Source organism: Glycine soja, chromosome 4 (assembly GCF_004193775.1).
Source record: "Glycine soja cultivar W05 chromosome 4, ASM419377v2, whole genome shotgun sequence".
NCBI classification, from domain to species: Eukaryota; Viridiplantae; Streptophyta; class Magnoliopsida; order Fabales; family Fabaceae; genus Glycine; species Glycine soja.
The window spans coordinates 387,936-403,979 of record NC_041005.1 but is presented as its reverse complement, the minus strand read 5'-3'; the positions used below and the strand labels follow the sequence as shown (position 1 = coordinate 403,979).

At 34.3% G+C, this 16,044-nt stretch overlaps 3 protein-coding genes and 1 non-coding gene across 4 annotated transcripts; 1 reads left to right on the top strand and 3 right to left on the bottom strand.

Moving 5' to 3' along the window:
• Positions 1 to 664: 664 nt before the first annotated feature.
• Positions 665 to 4,433, bottom strand: LOC114408404 (endo-1,4-beta-xylanase 5-like). Its single transcript, XM_028371443.1, has 8 exons — positions 4,104 to 4,433; positions 3,978 to 4,012; positions 3,739 to 3,904; positions 3,214 to 3,386; positions 3,013 to 3,114; positions 2,615 to 2,761; positions 1,883 to 2,521; positions 665 to 1,237 (listed from the first exon to the last, which is right to left on the bottom strand). The coding sequence occupies exons 1-8, from the start codon at positions 4,177 to 4,179 to the stop codon at positions 902 to 904; spliced, it is 1,674 nt and encodes a 557-aa protein (XP_028227244.1). The 5' UTR covers positions 4,180 to 4,433; the 3' UTR covers positions 665 to 901.
• Positions 3,535 to 3,607, top strand: TRNAE-CUC. The gene has a single exon. It is a non-coding gene; the product is annotated as a tRNA-Glu (tRNA).
• A 4,785-nt stretch (positions 4,434 to 9,218) lies between the features above and the next one.
• Positions 9,219 to 12,254, bottom strand: LOC114408403 (protein NUCLEAR FUSION DEFECTIVE 4-like). Its single transcript, XM_028371442.1, has 2 exons — positions 10,591 to 12,254; positions 9,219 to 10,014 (listed from the first exon to the last, which is right to left on the bottom strand). Exons 1-2 carry the CDS (start codon positions 11,745 to 11,747, stop codon positions 9,537 to 9,539), a joined length of 1,635 nt encoding a protein of 544 aa, XP_028227243.1. The 5' UTR covers positions 11,748 to 12,254; the 3' UTR covers positions 9,219 to 9,536.
• A 2,530-nt stretch (positions 12,255 to 14,784) lies between these two features.
• On the bottom strand, positions 14,785 to 15,990 carry LOC114408039 (protein EXORDIUM-like). Its single transcript, XM_028371164.1, has one exon. It carries the CDS (start codon positions 15,932 to 15,934, stop codon positions 15,047 to 15,049), a length of 888 nt encoding a protein of 295 aa, XP_028226965.1. The 5' UTR covers positions 15,935 to 15,990; the 3' UTR covers positions 14,785 to 15,046.
• Between the last annotated feature and the right edge of the window lie 54 nt (positions 15,991 to 16,044).

The following is a 16,044-nucleotide window of genomic DNA, read 5'->3' as shown; positions in this document are numbered from 1 at the left end:
CGGTCACCACAACCCTCTAAGGCCGAAACCGCTGTGCGATGCCTACAAATGGATTGGACATGTCTTCAACAGTTCTACTCTTCACGTTTAAACTGCATGTTGAAAATCTGATTAATTAAGATTAAATCTTTCGAATAATATTCAACTTCATGACAGAAATAATTGTCGATGCCTTTTCCTGATAATTAACCGAAGGATTAAGAAAAAAAACTGTCAGGTTGGATATGCAATCACGTGGCAGCGTCATAGTTGTCTGTTTTGGTAGCGGCGGTACCTTGTCCAGTGCTCAGATTAACGAACTCGCTTTGGGTGGGGTTGGAGATGATGAGTGAGCAACGAGGAATAATTAAGGTTCTACTTCTAATGCCTCTTATTTAGCCGCGGATGCTCAAGTGGAAAGCCAAATCAAATTAAAGTTGCTTTTTCTTTCTTGAGATGCATGCTCACGACGAAAATGAGGGATATAAATCTTCTGTCTCAATCGTAATCAAATCACTTTTCCCATATTTAGTAGAGGGTAAACATGTTTATGTAATCAATGTAATTTTCCTCTTTCTTCTCTCACAGGCTGCTGGTCCCTGATAGCTAGGGATGGTTTGAATTAATTGGAAGATATCTAGATTCAAATCAATTAAGCATGCATTTATTTTTTTAACAATGCATAAGACTCAAATCGGGAAATATAGATTTATAGAAGAATTTCTGAAGATATATAGATAGCATCTTGATTCAAGCATTCTACGACTAGAAACGAAGAACTTGCAAGCAGATTTGACATTACTGCGTGCATTGCATTTAGTCATCTACGTACGACGGTGATTATAATAGCATTTGAATTTGACACTAAAGTTTCTAGTGAAGTTAAGCAGCTTGATAAATACTAGTACTATATATCTAAGTGTCATATTGTAATAGTAAAATGTCTAGTTTCATCACCTCGAGAGAGGGAGAATGTTGACTTTGTAGTCTTATTGCCATACTTGACACTAATTCTATATTCTCCTAAGAACCCATAAAAGCTATAGGAACCGTGCACATCTGTGACTCCCTCTACACGACTGATTTGCCACTCTTCAACAAGTTTGTCCACCACATCACCTGCTGGGAGGTTCTTGAAATTATTGTCTGTCAGGCACATTTGGTAGCACCCATTTGGATGAAATGCGGTCCAAAGCATTATCCCATTCACAGAAGGATGTGAGAAGCCTTCCCTCAACACTTCCTCCAAGTAATTTGCCTGGGCACAATAAAAGAGATTCAATTATAAGCTAATTAATGGCAATTCATTTTTCTTTTATTATTTAGATTAAATGGTTTAGGCAGTGAAAAAATTATTAGACGATTTTGTATCATATAATTTTTAGTTAATCATCACATGATATGTAAAAAAGTGTAATTAGTTTTTTTTCTTATGAATTAAAAAACTAAAATACATGTCAGTCATCTAAATATTGATTGAGACCATGAATATACTTATTCTTGATTATCTAATAATTTTCAAGTGCACTGACAATATAACAAATTATCATATATTATAAATGAAAAAAAAGGTAATGCATTAAGAGTATAAATTTTTTTACATAATTATTCAATTACAATCTATCGAACCGATATGATAAATTTGTTAACTTTTAAAATAATTATTTTAAAATATTTTAGACGATAATATATGATTGGATGACAACGTCAAATTATTTTACAATATCAACACATAGACATTAAATTCATTATAAATTTGTTGACATTATCTTTATAAGTCATAATTAACCTGCACTTTTAAAGAATTATCATGGATATTGTTAATTGGTGAATACTATAAAACATTTTATACTATTGTGTATAATTTTTTTTTTCTAGAACCTGACTAATTGATCTGGCTTACCTGTGCATCTCTATCAAGTGTCTTGCTTATATCAACCTCAGTAAGCCAAATGGGAAGGCCAAGTGTTGCCAACTTGTCAAGGATGGCTCTGATAAGGGGAGGATTGGGTATTGTGAAGTGACCCTCCAAGCCAATTCCATCCATGAAGATGCCATTTCGTTGCAGTTCTCTTACCCGCGAGATATAGGCGTCAACAGTGGATTTTACATCACTGCATGTTTCCACAACATTGAAGTCATTCATAAAAAGCGTTGCCAATGGATCTGATTCATGTGCTGTCTCAAAGAAATGCAATGTGGCATCAGGTCCAAGCCTTTCCTCGTAGAAATTAAAATGAAGCATTTCATTGCTGACGTCCCAGTGTATGAACTCATCTTTGTATTGGCTCATGAGACTGTGTATTCGAGAATTCACAGCAGATTGTAACTTGGTGCCTGTAAGGTTAAGAACCCATGGAGGAGTGTATTTAGGGTTTTCCCAGAATATGTTGTGCCCTCTTGCTATAATATTGTTTGTTCTAACAAATTGCAGCATCTGGTCTGAAATGGTGTAATTGACCTTGCCTTCATCAGGTTCTGTGGCGTACCATTTGAGCTCATTTTCAAACACTGCCGCATTGAACCGCTTCACAAACCAATTCTGAATGGACAGAACAGAAGAATGAGTCTTGTCATGTGTTACTTTCTATGCTGTGAAATATGTATTTTAGCGGGGTACACAAAATATACAAACCTGATAGGGTAAGTTGCCAAGAATGGTCTTTGCTATTGCAGATCCAAAAGGGAAGTCTTTTGAGATTTGCTCTATACAGATGGAAGCTCCTTGGAATCTCCTCCCGTTACTATCTGACACATGAATAGTGACGGCACGCTTTCTTTGCTGTCAAATGCAAGTGAAAAACAAAATTAAATTCTTCTTCAAACTCTGCTCTGTAGCATTAACACAAAAATTAGCACCTACATCTATCCCTTATCATTGAAAAATTGGTTTTTTACCCCTACTTTGCTGTGAGAAAGTCTTTGCAATATCATCCCTTATTGATCAATTTGTTTGGTTACACGATCATGATAGGAAAAAAATAAACAACTAAGCATTCCATTATCTTGGTCAAATAATGAAGTGTAACTCACAGTATTGATTTTATACTGTTGATTGATTCTCCATTGTTGCTTAGTAAATGGCTGGAGTGATGGGCTAGCAACATCTATATTGATATCTTTACCATCAGCGTTCTGCATAAACAAAATTAAAAGAAACGGACCAAATATCTTAAATCCAACAATTACCTAAGAGTTTTACCACTGAATAAAACCAAAAGAAATGCAAACTACCTGGAAGAAGATCATGGATAAATTTGAAGACCAATTCAGAACAAATCCACCCTTCAGGAATGACCAGCATTCATGCTTGGCCGAAACTGTCCCAATGCAGTCATGCGTCTCTTTCTCCGTTTCCAGGGTGGTCCTTACCATAGCTGAACTTGAACCTTTTACTCTCACCCATGCTGTAATATGAGTCAGGCACCCACATCACATCTAACAATTGTACAATAGGCTACCTAATTCTAACTATGGAAAAGGTAAACATTACAAAGAGATTTTAGATTTTATTTTATAGATTAGTAAAACTAAATTTCAGTGATAAATCGCTAATCCGTTGTAGTCTAGTTGGTTAGGATACTCGGCTCTCACCCGAGAGACCCGGGTTCAAGTCCCGGCAACGGAAGTTTTTAATTTTTATAATCAAAATTCAAAACTTGAAATAACGAGAGTATAGTTTTTTTTTTTTTTTTCTCATTTATGAAGCAGAAAATGTTGAAGTAACATAAAGAGAAGTGTGTAAAGAACATGACGAACCGGAAAAAGAGTAAATGGTGCCCTGAGTGAGATTATACAGAACGAGTGAAGGCACATAGCTGTTGTTGGCAACGTTTGATATTGATGAATCAATGGTGCCTTCAACACCACGACGAGTGTTGAAAAGTCCTCCTCCATAAAGTGGCTCCTCTGGCTTCTCTTTGCACTGTCAGGAACATGAAGTGATAATCCCATTCAGTTCAATGTTGAAATGTGTTCTGTTTTAAATTTTTAATTACCTCGGCGTAAGCAGTGGAGTCATATAGGGGGCCGTCTGCAACAAAGAAACCAAAATAAAATAATGAAAATTGAAAATTTGCCTCTCAAAATACTAAACAGGGAAAAGGAGGAGTAGGAACAAGAACCATATAAAGGAGAAACCAAAGAAGCCCCAATTAGAAAGAAGAAAACTATAAGGCTACAGAAGGGGATATCTTGCATCCTTGGACTTAGAAATTGGAACGGGTCACTCTCCTAGTGGTGTGAAACAAAAAGGTTGTAAACTTTGAAAGGAACTGTTTAAGCATAAATACAAATGCCCGTGTTAGGAGCAGTGTGTCCCAGAGAACACGAGAGACAACAAAGGGAGTATTTGAGAATTGAGAGGTGATGTATCACAAGGGAACAGTGAAAAGGCCCGTGCTCTCTCTTCACATGCTACGTGAACAAATAACACAACTAATATATTCATGTCAGTGTTAATTTTATACAGTCTGCGCTTCACTCTATAATGCTTTTCAGTTGGCACATTTTATAATATCGGCCTTCTGCTGCATCATTAATTACCAAGTAACTAATCGTTGATTAATTAGCAACGTTAATTAATCATCGTACCAGTCATTTAATGTGTGCTTGGATTCCGGTTGCTTCCAATGTTGAATTCAATCTATTATTCACATTACTATTTCTATTTTATTGGAAAATTAACTCAATCAAACAAAATTATCCATACTCGTAGAATAGAAAAAATAATAATAAATACAAAAATTTAACATGATTAAATATTTTTTTATCTATATTTATGGAATCATCTCAAAAGTATTTAGTGTCACAAAAATAATTACGAGATTATAATTTATCATAAATCGTGTATCACTATCACTTTAAGGAATATCTTACCAAATAATTAGAATGATAACCGTCTGAGATATTTTATTCTCTACAAATTGACTTTGTTTCATAATCTTTTTTCCCCACATTTTTATAGTGAAAATTTTTACTAATTATAATAAATAAGTTATGTTAGAAGTTGAAACAAAACAATTTTCAATGCATCTATTCAAATAAATTTCATCTATTAAAATGTAATATTTTATTTTGCATTTAGTGCCGATCTGATCGAAAATTACTTTTGAAACAAAAATATTTTTACTTTTACTTTTATCTATTGAATTTTCATTGAAATATGTCACAGTAAATTAAACAAAACATGTACTTGATAGATTTCCAAACACGTCCTTAAATGTTCCCACTACGTACCAATATCTTATTTTTTTGCTTTGGACTTGCGGATTCTGGCCTCATATTCAGTCTTTTTTTCCGCCAAAAAAGAAGGAAAAAACTAGAAACATAAGTCCTGCATACTTTTTTTTTATTAATTAGACCACGTCACGCGTTTTTGAATTTGCACAGGAACTAAATATTTACTCAAAAGTGTGAGAAATGTATAAGGTGGTCTTGTATCAAATGAGAACATAAAATTTTAACAATGTTAAATAAATATTTAAATAATTTAGCAATAAATGAATTATGGACTGCTCAAAACTCACGCGAAACAATATCCTATAAGAGCCCAAAAGTTATTGGACTTAAATGTTACTAATTTTTTTTTAATAAAAATGTCAATTATTTTTATTTTAAATCAAAATGTTACATTTTTATTGGACAAAAATGTCACTAAGTTATTATTATTAGACCAAAATATTAATAATTTTCTATTATATTAAAGTGTCAATAATTTTTCATTGGACATAAATATTAATAATTTTTTGTTGAACTTAAATATCAATGTGTTTTTATTAGACTAATTTATTAGATCCCAAATATTTATTAGTAAAAAATATATTTCTGCTAATAAAATTTCAATTAATGTCATCGAGCCCTTTTATTTGGATATTTTACATTATTGTAAATTTTGAAACAAATTAAATAATATTTATGCAAATATTAAAACTAAATATCTAAAAACAATTTTTTTAATAAAACAATATATATATATATATATATATATATATATATATATATATATATTCCAAATGAAAGTACAATAGACTTAAGATGAAATAAATTCATAAAGTAATTGTATATTAAATTTATCTTTTAATTTTTAATTTTTTTACTATCATTTTAGCTTACCTTAAATAAATGAGTATGTTTACATTCTAGATAAAAATAAACATAAATTTGTTAAAATTATTTGCTTTTTTTTACTGTTTTTTAGGCAATTTTTTATGCACAAATATATCTTCTTCCTTAAAAAATAATTTTACAATCCTATTTAAAATATAGTCACAATTAAGATTTTTCATTCATTCCCAATTTTGTTTAGTGCATATCATATCAGTTTCACAATTTCAAGTTAAATGAGTTAAACCTTTTGAATTACCAATAAAAAAGGGTAAATAATCATTTTCGTCCCTGAATGTGTAAATTACTGACAAATTCATCCCTGAAAGATTAAAATTCAAAATTTGGGAAAAATTTATCCTAAAATTATATTTTACTCTTAAATGAAACGAAATTTATGGTCTAACAAATTAGTCTAATAGAAATATATTGATATTTAGGTCCAACAAAAAATTACTGACATTTTGATACATTGAAAAATTACTAACATTTTGGTTCAATAATGGTAATTTACTAACATTTTTGTCCAAAAAAAAATACTGACATTACAAAATATTAACATTTTCGTCCAACAAAGAATTACTGACATTTAGGTCTAATAATAATAACTTATTGATATTTTCGTCAAATCAAATAACATGGTCATATTGACAATCAATTTTGTGACAAATTTGTTCATCAATGTCACGTAAGCTATTTTATTAACGGTAACGGAGGAAAGTAAACAACCGGATAAATTTATTACACCTTTTATACTTTTGAAAATTAAATTTTAATCTTTTAAGAACGAATTTGTCAACGATTTATATATCCAAAAACAAAAAGAACTATTTATCCTTAAAATATTAATAGATATAATAGTAAATTGGAAGAAGTATTAATTACATGAATCTACATCGATTGATTGTTTAAACTAAAGAAACACCCTTTATTAATTACCATCTCTCGGTACTAAAGTTGGTTATCCACTTTTGGTATAAGTTATAAAACTTTAGTGAAGTCATAGTGCAACGGCTTGCTTATGTTCAAATTTTTTTATTCAATAAGATACTAACATTTCTATGTGACAAATATAAATTAGTTGGTAGGATATTGATTAAGAAATTAAAAGAAAAAATTATTGAGATATATAAAATTTTACTCAATTTTTTTTTTACGTTTTCCTATATCTTATACAATAAATAATTTTTTTTAATTCCTTAGTCAAGGTACCTAAGTAAAAGAAATTCATCATATATATTCAAAGAGGGTGCTGCACAAAACTTCACTTCTGACAGAAATGAAAAGGAAAAAAAGAGTCTAGCGTGAAGTTTCACGGAATGGTATTTCTGGGATGCCATCACTACCTCCTCAGCGATCAATGTAACTAGCTAGGAGGGACCATTGAATACTCATTAAATAAACTAAAGGACTGGCACGCGCTCTTCTTTTTGGATCCCTCACGATGTGCACAATGTAGAGCCCTTCCCACCCACCCTTTTCAATAAGAAAATTATGCAGACATGCTAGATAACATTTCGAGACGAGAAGTGCATGTACATAGATAATAAGAGAGGGAAAAAAAAAAGATAGAAATGATAGTAGGTGTTAAAGAAGTACTATGGTGATATTAAAGTGTTCATATATTATTACTCTTTCAAATAACTTATGCGTCAAGCATGGGCATCAACCAATTTAGACAACACAAAATGAGTCACTGAAACCACGTGAAGATCACTACATATTTGCCTTTAACTGTACTGAAATGTGTTCCGCTCTTTCTTGCTTGGCATCATCAACTTCTGTTTAAATTTGTTGATTTTTTTGGCAAAACAGACAACAACACATCAATATATTCTATTTTCTCTGTCATTTGGGCTCTCTGCGTGGTACAGGTACTCCACCAAATATGTTCCTTTCTGTTCTGATGAGTGATGGCAGCAGGCTCCGCGGAACACTTGTAAGGCGTTTGTCAAATTGGTCCTTCTCATTGATTGAAAGGTACCGGTATTCTCTGCTTTTGTTGTCACTTGAACAATTAATTTTCTGATATTTCTAATCAAATTTCAACTCAGTAACAGAAAACAAAAAAAAAAACCATTAGTAGAAGTTTAAAAAATATATGTACAGACTTTCATCTAATAACAAATCCTTATATATAATAATTTTATTAATTTTTATGATAATTAGTGATACTAAAAATATTTTTTCCGTACATATGCCTGTTAAATTCTTAATAGAATGTTTTAACCCACCTATGTCTTAATATGAAACTTAAATTTGGTCTTTGCAGCCCATACCAATTGTCCTTTGCTCCAAATGTGTATGGTGCTCTACGTGCAATATAATCTCCATATATTGTCTTTTTACATTCTTTGGACTTTGCTTTGACGTTGCACCAATTTCCTCATGTATTTTGGCCTTCTATCCTCACGACCTAGCAACCTCCATTTTATTAAACTTTAAATAACTTGGCCAGTTATTATATTTATGGACACCCCCAAACTTAAAAAATAAATTAATGAAGACGAATATGCGAACGTCAATTCCATTTCCAAACATAACCAGGTATAATTATTTCGGCATTGACATGGTGAAAGTGCAGTTTTTTTATTTCTTGTTCGAGGAATTGTATGCGTGTGGATGGTACATGCTTTTATAGTTGGCAAGAATATGGTGAAATCGTATTTAACTTTTTTTAATAATAAAAATATGAACGTAAAATCCAAGATTGTGAACCAAAATATTAACTGGTCGGAAGACAAATTAAAAAAAAAAAAAAAAGGAGTAATTGTTAGCTAAAATTATTTCCCACCCCACCTCGAACAAGTCCCTTCAATATTTTGGCCATTAGCTCGGCCAGATAATGACACCCTGTTTTTCTGATACTACTAGTCGTCTTCAAAGTGCGTAATTGATTTAGCTTCTTTTGAACTTTGTCATCACTTAAAAATAATTCCAAAAGTTTTCTATTTCTTCGGCTAATTTTGGACTGGGATATTTTATTTTAAATTATGTCTCTATTCGAATTTAGTAAAGATCATAGAAGATTGATTGCTTCCTAGTAGTCTCTTCTTTCTTTCCTTGATGCCTCTCGTCAAATAACTTTCCAAAGGGAAAAAAGTTATAAAAACAAGTAAATATTTGCGATGAAATTTGAGTAAAGTCTATGCAATACTTTTGACACCTGGCTAAAATAGCAGAACAATAAATCAACACAGAAGAAATTGCAAAATATTTCCATCCATGGAAAATCTTTGACAACATTTTCTTCAACAAATTGCTACTATAACATTTTGACAACTATTGCTACAGAGCACTCAAAATGGATGTACAAACAAATTAGCCAGCCTTTATTACCAAAAGGAAAAAGGTTAGTGATAACCATACCATACCAATGGAAATTAGGATACCATTGTGCAAAATGCTGGTCAACGCAAGTGTCATACCCTCTTTATATGGGCCATTTTGGATCATCGCCTACTTGAATTCAGAGAGTTTTTGTTGGAGTTTTTGCTGGAGGAGATCTTGTTGTAAACCTTCTTAGTTCTGAATGACAATAAAATGTCTAAGAAGAAGCCAACAACACAAGCTACAGCCATGATGATGAATACTAGTCTGTAGCAATGAGCTCCAATACAAGTGTTGCCTCCTCCTACGGTGGTAGTCGCCTCCATATCATACAGAATGCCAGCAAGAAGACCAGAAAAGAGGAAAGAGCCAAGGGGAAGGTTAAGAATGAGAATGTTGTATATAAGACCATAATATTTGAGGCCGAATAACTCCGAGGCAGTTGGCACAGTAATGGCAAGCCTCACCCCGTAGCATATGCCAACCACAACGGACCCTATGTAAAGGGAACCTGGCATAGCCATTGCCAGGAGTATGTATCCCACCGCCATCAGAATTTGAGAGGCTGCATTCCAAAGTGGTCTAGGAGTTGCAGCTTTCCTGCAAACACAAACAAACAATGCTAATCAAAGTCTCCTCTTAACCTATATTTTTTCATATATATAATATAAAGACTTGTTGTGACCAAATTACATGCTTTAAGAGATATAATTATCAAACATTCATACCGGACCATCCCATGATGGTTGAACCGTTGAAGGATATCTAATTCTCATTTTAGAAATTAAGCAGCTATGGTTAAAAAAGAGAAATTTTCATTCCTCCTAACAATTTTTAAATCAGAATCGGACGTCAATTGCGATAGCTGGAAACACGCCTGGGTCTACCTAGTACTTTCCACCGGAAGTAAGGTCAGAATAAAAATAGAAGCAAAAGATATTCCTCCAAACAAAAAACGAAGGCAAATTCCAAGAAATTTCTCCTTGGGACTGCAAACTATAAAAGTCAACATAGGTGAGATAACGATCAGAGACGAAAAACAAAAACAAAACGAGTCTTGTCAATCTCAAGTGACGTAAAACATGGTAAAGGTAAAGGTTGAAGAATGAAGGCATTTTATTTATTTTGTTGAATATAAATAAATTCCTTTCACACGGGAGAAGAAAGGGGACTTACTTGATGAAGTGCTCCGAAACCGAACCCGAGACGATCCGACCGAAGAAGCCCCAAATACTAGTCAAGGATACAAAGAGAGACACATCCGAATAACCCAGCGCCAAACCGATTTGACCCATATTATTCATAACCGCCAAACCCGTTCCAACCCCACAGAGAAACGAAACAAACAAAATCCAAAAATCCACCGTTTTCAGAGCCTCCCATATCGTGTGCTCCTCCCCCACCGCCGGTCCACTCATTCCCTCCGCCGCCGCCTCTTCCGCTAATACATTCCCTCTCTCCACCTCACTTTCACTCCCCTTCTCTTTTCCGCGAATCAACGGTTCGTCAACCCGCTCCTCCAAATTCGGTTTGAACCGCTCGTCCTGCCTTCGTGCCTTCAAGTAAGAGTGGACCGGGATTCCCATCGGCGCCACCAACAGAAGTAGCAAAACCACGGCGAATGCCCGAGACACCAGAGCGCTAGGGTTCGGCACGAACCCGAAAGCCAAGAGGTAAACGGCGACGACCACGGCAACCGCGTTGAAAACCGCGAAATAAGTAGACTCTTCCTGGTCGTTGGTGGCGGCGGGAGGAATCTCACGGAGGAAAAACATTCCGGAGAGGCAAACGGCGAAAGGGATGAGGGCGAGCATGAGGAGAAAGGAAGCAGGGTCGTCGGCGAAGAGAGCGGAACAGAGGTCGGTGAATATGGCGGTGCTCAAACCGACAAAGCCTTTGAGAATGCCGGAAACGGGGCCTCTGTTGCGGCGGAAGTTGCGGATGCATGTGACTAGAACGGCGGTGTTCATCCAGGTAGTGCTGTTGCCACCAATGCAGAGGAATACGCACATCTGCCAGTATGGGAGGGGTTGGATTCTCTGGCTGACGACGAGCCACTGGACGCCATAGCCGATAAGGCCTTGGAGGGACCCAATGAGGAGAATGGCCCAAGTCGGGAATTTGTCTGAGGCCAGCCCAGCCAGAAGCCCAAAAGCCTTGCCAACATCCTTGGCCACGGACAGATTGTTGAGCTCGATTTGGGTTAGGCTCATGAGGGATTTCAGAGCGTCCGAGTAATTCGAGAAAGTGTAGTTGTTGCCGGAGATTGCTTGTATCCACACCGCCGCCACCAACCCAAGCCATTTACTCCCCGTCGATTCAATGCCCATCATTTTTCTTCTATTAGGATTAGGATCACAATTTCAGTGATTTAACCACCCATCATTCCCTTCTTATATTGCTCTACTCACTGCACCCTTTTGCATAGATGTCCATACTTGAAAGCCACGTTTTACCAGTTTTCTCTTACCATAGGATTCTATTTTTTCCATGCTAAGTAACATTTGTCATCATGTAAAGCCTTGACGTCTGCACATTTACTACTTGCACAAGTTGAGGTTTTCTTTTTAAAAAAAAAAATTATAAGAGAGACACAAATAGTACTACTATATAACCTTATCAGGAATGCTGGCAACACCCTGTGGAGTACATTTAAACACTTTTAGCCTTAAATATATTAGAAAATATGTTAACATTTGAATTTGTCTTTCTCTCATTTAACCTAAAAGTATAGCTATTGCCTACATGTGTTGTAAACGTCACTATTATTTTGCTCTAATTATTTTAGCCTATTAAACATGACAGTAACACCATTAAACTACCAAACATGCACCACTTCCTTCTCCAAAAAAATAAATAAACACCACTTCCACCCTGCAGGTATCGGTAGAAGATTGTTAGAAGAAACACAGCATAAATAGGCATAATCCTTCTTGATCTCGTTAAATCACACTGTGTTAGAGTAAGAGGATGCTGAAATGTCTTGTAAAGTCATCTCCAATAAGAATTTTTTAAAGTAAATTTTAACCTCTAAGATCTGAACTTATTAAAATTCATTATTTGAACATTTTGTTTGATATTTACCTGGAGATCTAATTCTTTTATGAAAACTCTCAAGATCCACGACAATTTTTAAAAAATAATTTTTTTTATTTTCTCTCCACAATATCCTGTGGAAAGCAACTTTTAGCGACACACAGGAAAAAAATGGAGCTTTTGAGGGATAAAAAAAATAAAATCAAATACAACCAACACCAACACAAAGCCCATGGGCGGCGGCGTGGGACGTGCTGCATCCATCTCCAACTTGACGTAAACAAAAACGAAAAAACGGCTATCGTAATATGTTGGATCAGCGGCTGTGACTGCGCCAAATCCAATGAGCTGTACGATATTGAGCATAATCGCAAATGTTACCGTCAAACCATCAACTTAGGTGGGGCCTTTCTACAAGGAACACCGAACACAACAAACTCGAGTTTTTGGAATTATCATAGCTAAAAGTCCTTTTTCTTTTTCTCGTATGTGTAGATTATATTAAGGTAGCTAGTAGCATCATTAATGACGCCAAAGACCCAAGCTCAAATGACTATATATATTTGTTGTACGCCAAGTATTGGGTTAATCTCTAGTACAAAAAAAAAAAAAAAATTGGTTAAGGAATTTGCTCATTAACTTGTTATTTTTACATCTTCTGCAAGCAACTTGCCCCCTTGTGTCGTGGATCTAACTGTGAAATTTCGTTATTAGTTTATTATAAACAACTTGCAGATCAAATAGAAAGACGGAAAAGTTGCATAGTTTAATGGGGTCTGCTCCCGTCGCACGTATGATTGTGCGTCAATATAGGATTCAGCAGCCTGCCCACAGATAAGCTGTGAAGACTCAGCAGATCCTATCGCTTTTGCTTTTGATGGAATAAAATAAGATGCCGTGCATATACATTCAGCATATCATACTATTTTTTAAAATAAAAACAATTTAATGCTTAATTTTTTTAAGAAATAAAAATAAATGCTTAATATTTTGCATATGTGGCTGAAAAATTAGATTTGTGTTATAATTAACAATTTAGTTGAGTAAAACTTGCCGATTGTCCCTGATCTTATCGCAGAATCGTTGTCTCAGTTACGCGTGCATGGAAAAAGTTTTCAGTGCTTTCGGACAATTTCTTCTCGGAGGAACACTGGTGATACTACTCTTTTTAACATTCTATTTTTAAAACCTTTTTTATATTTGATTTAAATTTACAAATTTTGATGTAGTCCATTTTTAAATAAGGAAAGTCATTAGTACTGAGTCTTACTATGATTTTTAATAAATTTTATTTAGTTATAAAAAAGTTATTAGAAAAAGAGTGTTAGAAAGGATGTCATTACTATTTCTTTTATTCTTTTTTATTTTATTTTACTTTATAGATAAAAAAAAACTGTCTAAAGTATAATTAAGAATATTATGTATGAAAGGAGGGAATATTACAGGAGTACCGAAATCTAGGTTGAATATGCAATGTCCCTTCTTCAATTGACTGTTGGCTGCTTCCGATGGCAACCAGCATTCTATATGCGTGCATGTTAGTGTTAGGTATGCACGCAACTGATTTTAGACATGCCGTCCAAGTTCCAACAGAAATTCAATCATACTTATCGCCGTATGTTGTAAGTTAATTACAACGAATTAATTGAGGGAATTACAAGGGAAAATAAACCTTTTTATCTTTCTTTCATTAATTACATTCCCCTGATAAGAAAAGAATTTATTTTTTATGCCCAATTAATGTTAAAAAGTATATATAGTCAATTAATTTTTGGTGCAGATATTGTCAATTGATTAGAAATTATTTGAACATATATTTTAAAAAATATTATTATTATAAAAATTAATAAATTTATTATATATATATATATGATAATATTAATATGTGATTTGATAATAGTGTAATACAAAGTTTTACCTTATCAATAGATTTTAATTAAATTCACAAGAATAATGCATGAAAAAATTGTGTTTTAATTTGTCCTTTTTACATTTTTTTTCTTTCTAAGATAAGGTAATTATAGTTGAAAGTTTTAAGACTAATATATTGAGGTGTAGAGATTATTAGAGTAAATTTTATTTTTTCTAATAAAATATTTTTTATATGTTTGTTGCACGGTCAAGAAATTATATTTTTTTTAGTATGTTTAAGAAACTTAATTATTTATTATTTGTATTGAACTTTGTTGATAATTTGTTTCTTACTGGGCATTAATACCTGAGAATTGCATGAATTGCTTCAATATATGAGAAAAGTAGTGTTTATATATGTTAAAAAAAATATTTCGTATATTTAAAATTAAACATAAATAATTTGTTGGAAAATATTTTTAGTGTGATATACATACTTTTTATTAAAATCAATTAAATAAATTGTTAACCTTTTTAGTGAAGATTAAACATAAATATACTACATTTTTAATGTAGCATATGCTGTATTTTTTACCCTACTCAATAATAAGAATACGTCAGACTTTTTAGTTACTCCCAATAGGATTTGCACAATGAAGTGTCCAAAAAAACATTAGTCTTTAATTATATATGTCATAAAAAATGTTTATGAGAAGAGTGATAGAAAAGAAAGAAAGGAGATGGGTTAGAGGGGAGTCCAGCAGGAAGAAGTTTTAGGGTTCCAAATAGCAGGGAGCAAGAACTTGGTACCCTTGTCGCCAACAGCATTAAAGGCTCCTCCATTTCGAGGGTCCACGGGTAGCTTGGTTGTTGCAAAAATATCAGGGCACTTGCTAGTGGCTTCCAAGACATGGTCTCCGTGTGCATTTGCGTAGAACCCGTCCCAGAATGGGTTTGTGACTGCACCGGCCAAGCCACCTGCCAACAACTTCACCATGACATCTGCTCCAACATTCCCATTTGGTGGTTTCATCGTTGCACCTGTCTTGCCCTTGGTCGCCAGGAATGGCCATGCGCATTCAGGACACTCCTCCTCTGGGTCCCCCACAGCAACATAAACTTGGTTTTCAATAAGACCGTGTTGGGCGCATGATCCGGCACACATATCTTGCACTGTCACGCCCTTGGAGGCTATGACTATAGCGAGGGTGTTTGGGTTTCCACCAGTGGCCTTAGGAAGGAGGGGCTTAATGAAATCTTTGATCAGGACTTTCCCGTAAGAGTAATTTGGATCAAAAACTTGGTTTATCACCTTCACCGGGATATTATTATTGCCAGCTGCAGCTCCATAGCTCTCCACAATGTTCCACCATGATGAGACTTGGGGTTGGTTGGCAGCATCAGGTTCAGGTGTCTTCATGTTCAGGGACCTTAAGAAGGACAATATCGCTTTCTTTTGGGCCTTTGGAATTGGACCGTACCATAAGATGCCAACGTTCAAGTTTCCAGTGAGCAAGCGTCCCCCATGGTGGGTCAGGGGTGCTGCGTCAGGGCCTGAGGTAAGGGCTATGGGAAGGACGATGAGTATTGAGAGACACAACAAGAGAAGGTCTCTTGGGACAAAACAAGCCATCTTCTTTCTCTTTATTTGATTTCCTTAATGCTCTTCTTTTTTCTTCTTCTTCTTCTTCTTTTATTTTTACCTTATGCTTCTTCTTCCCATTTTTATAAGGGCCTGTTTGC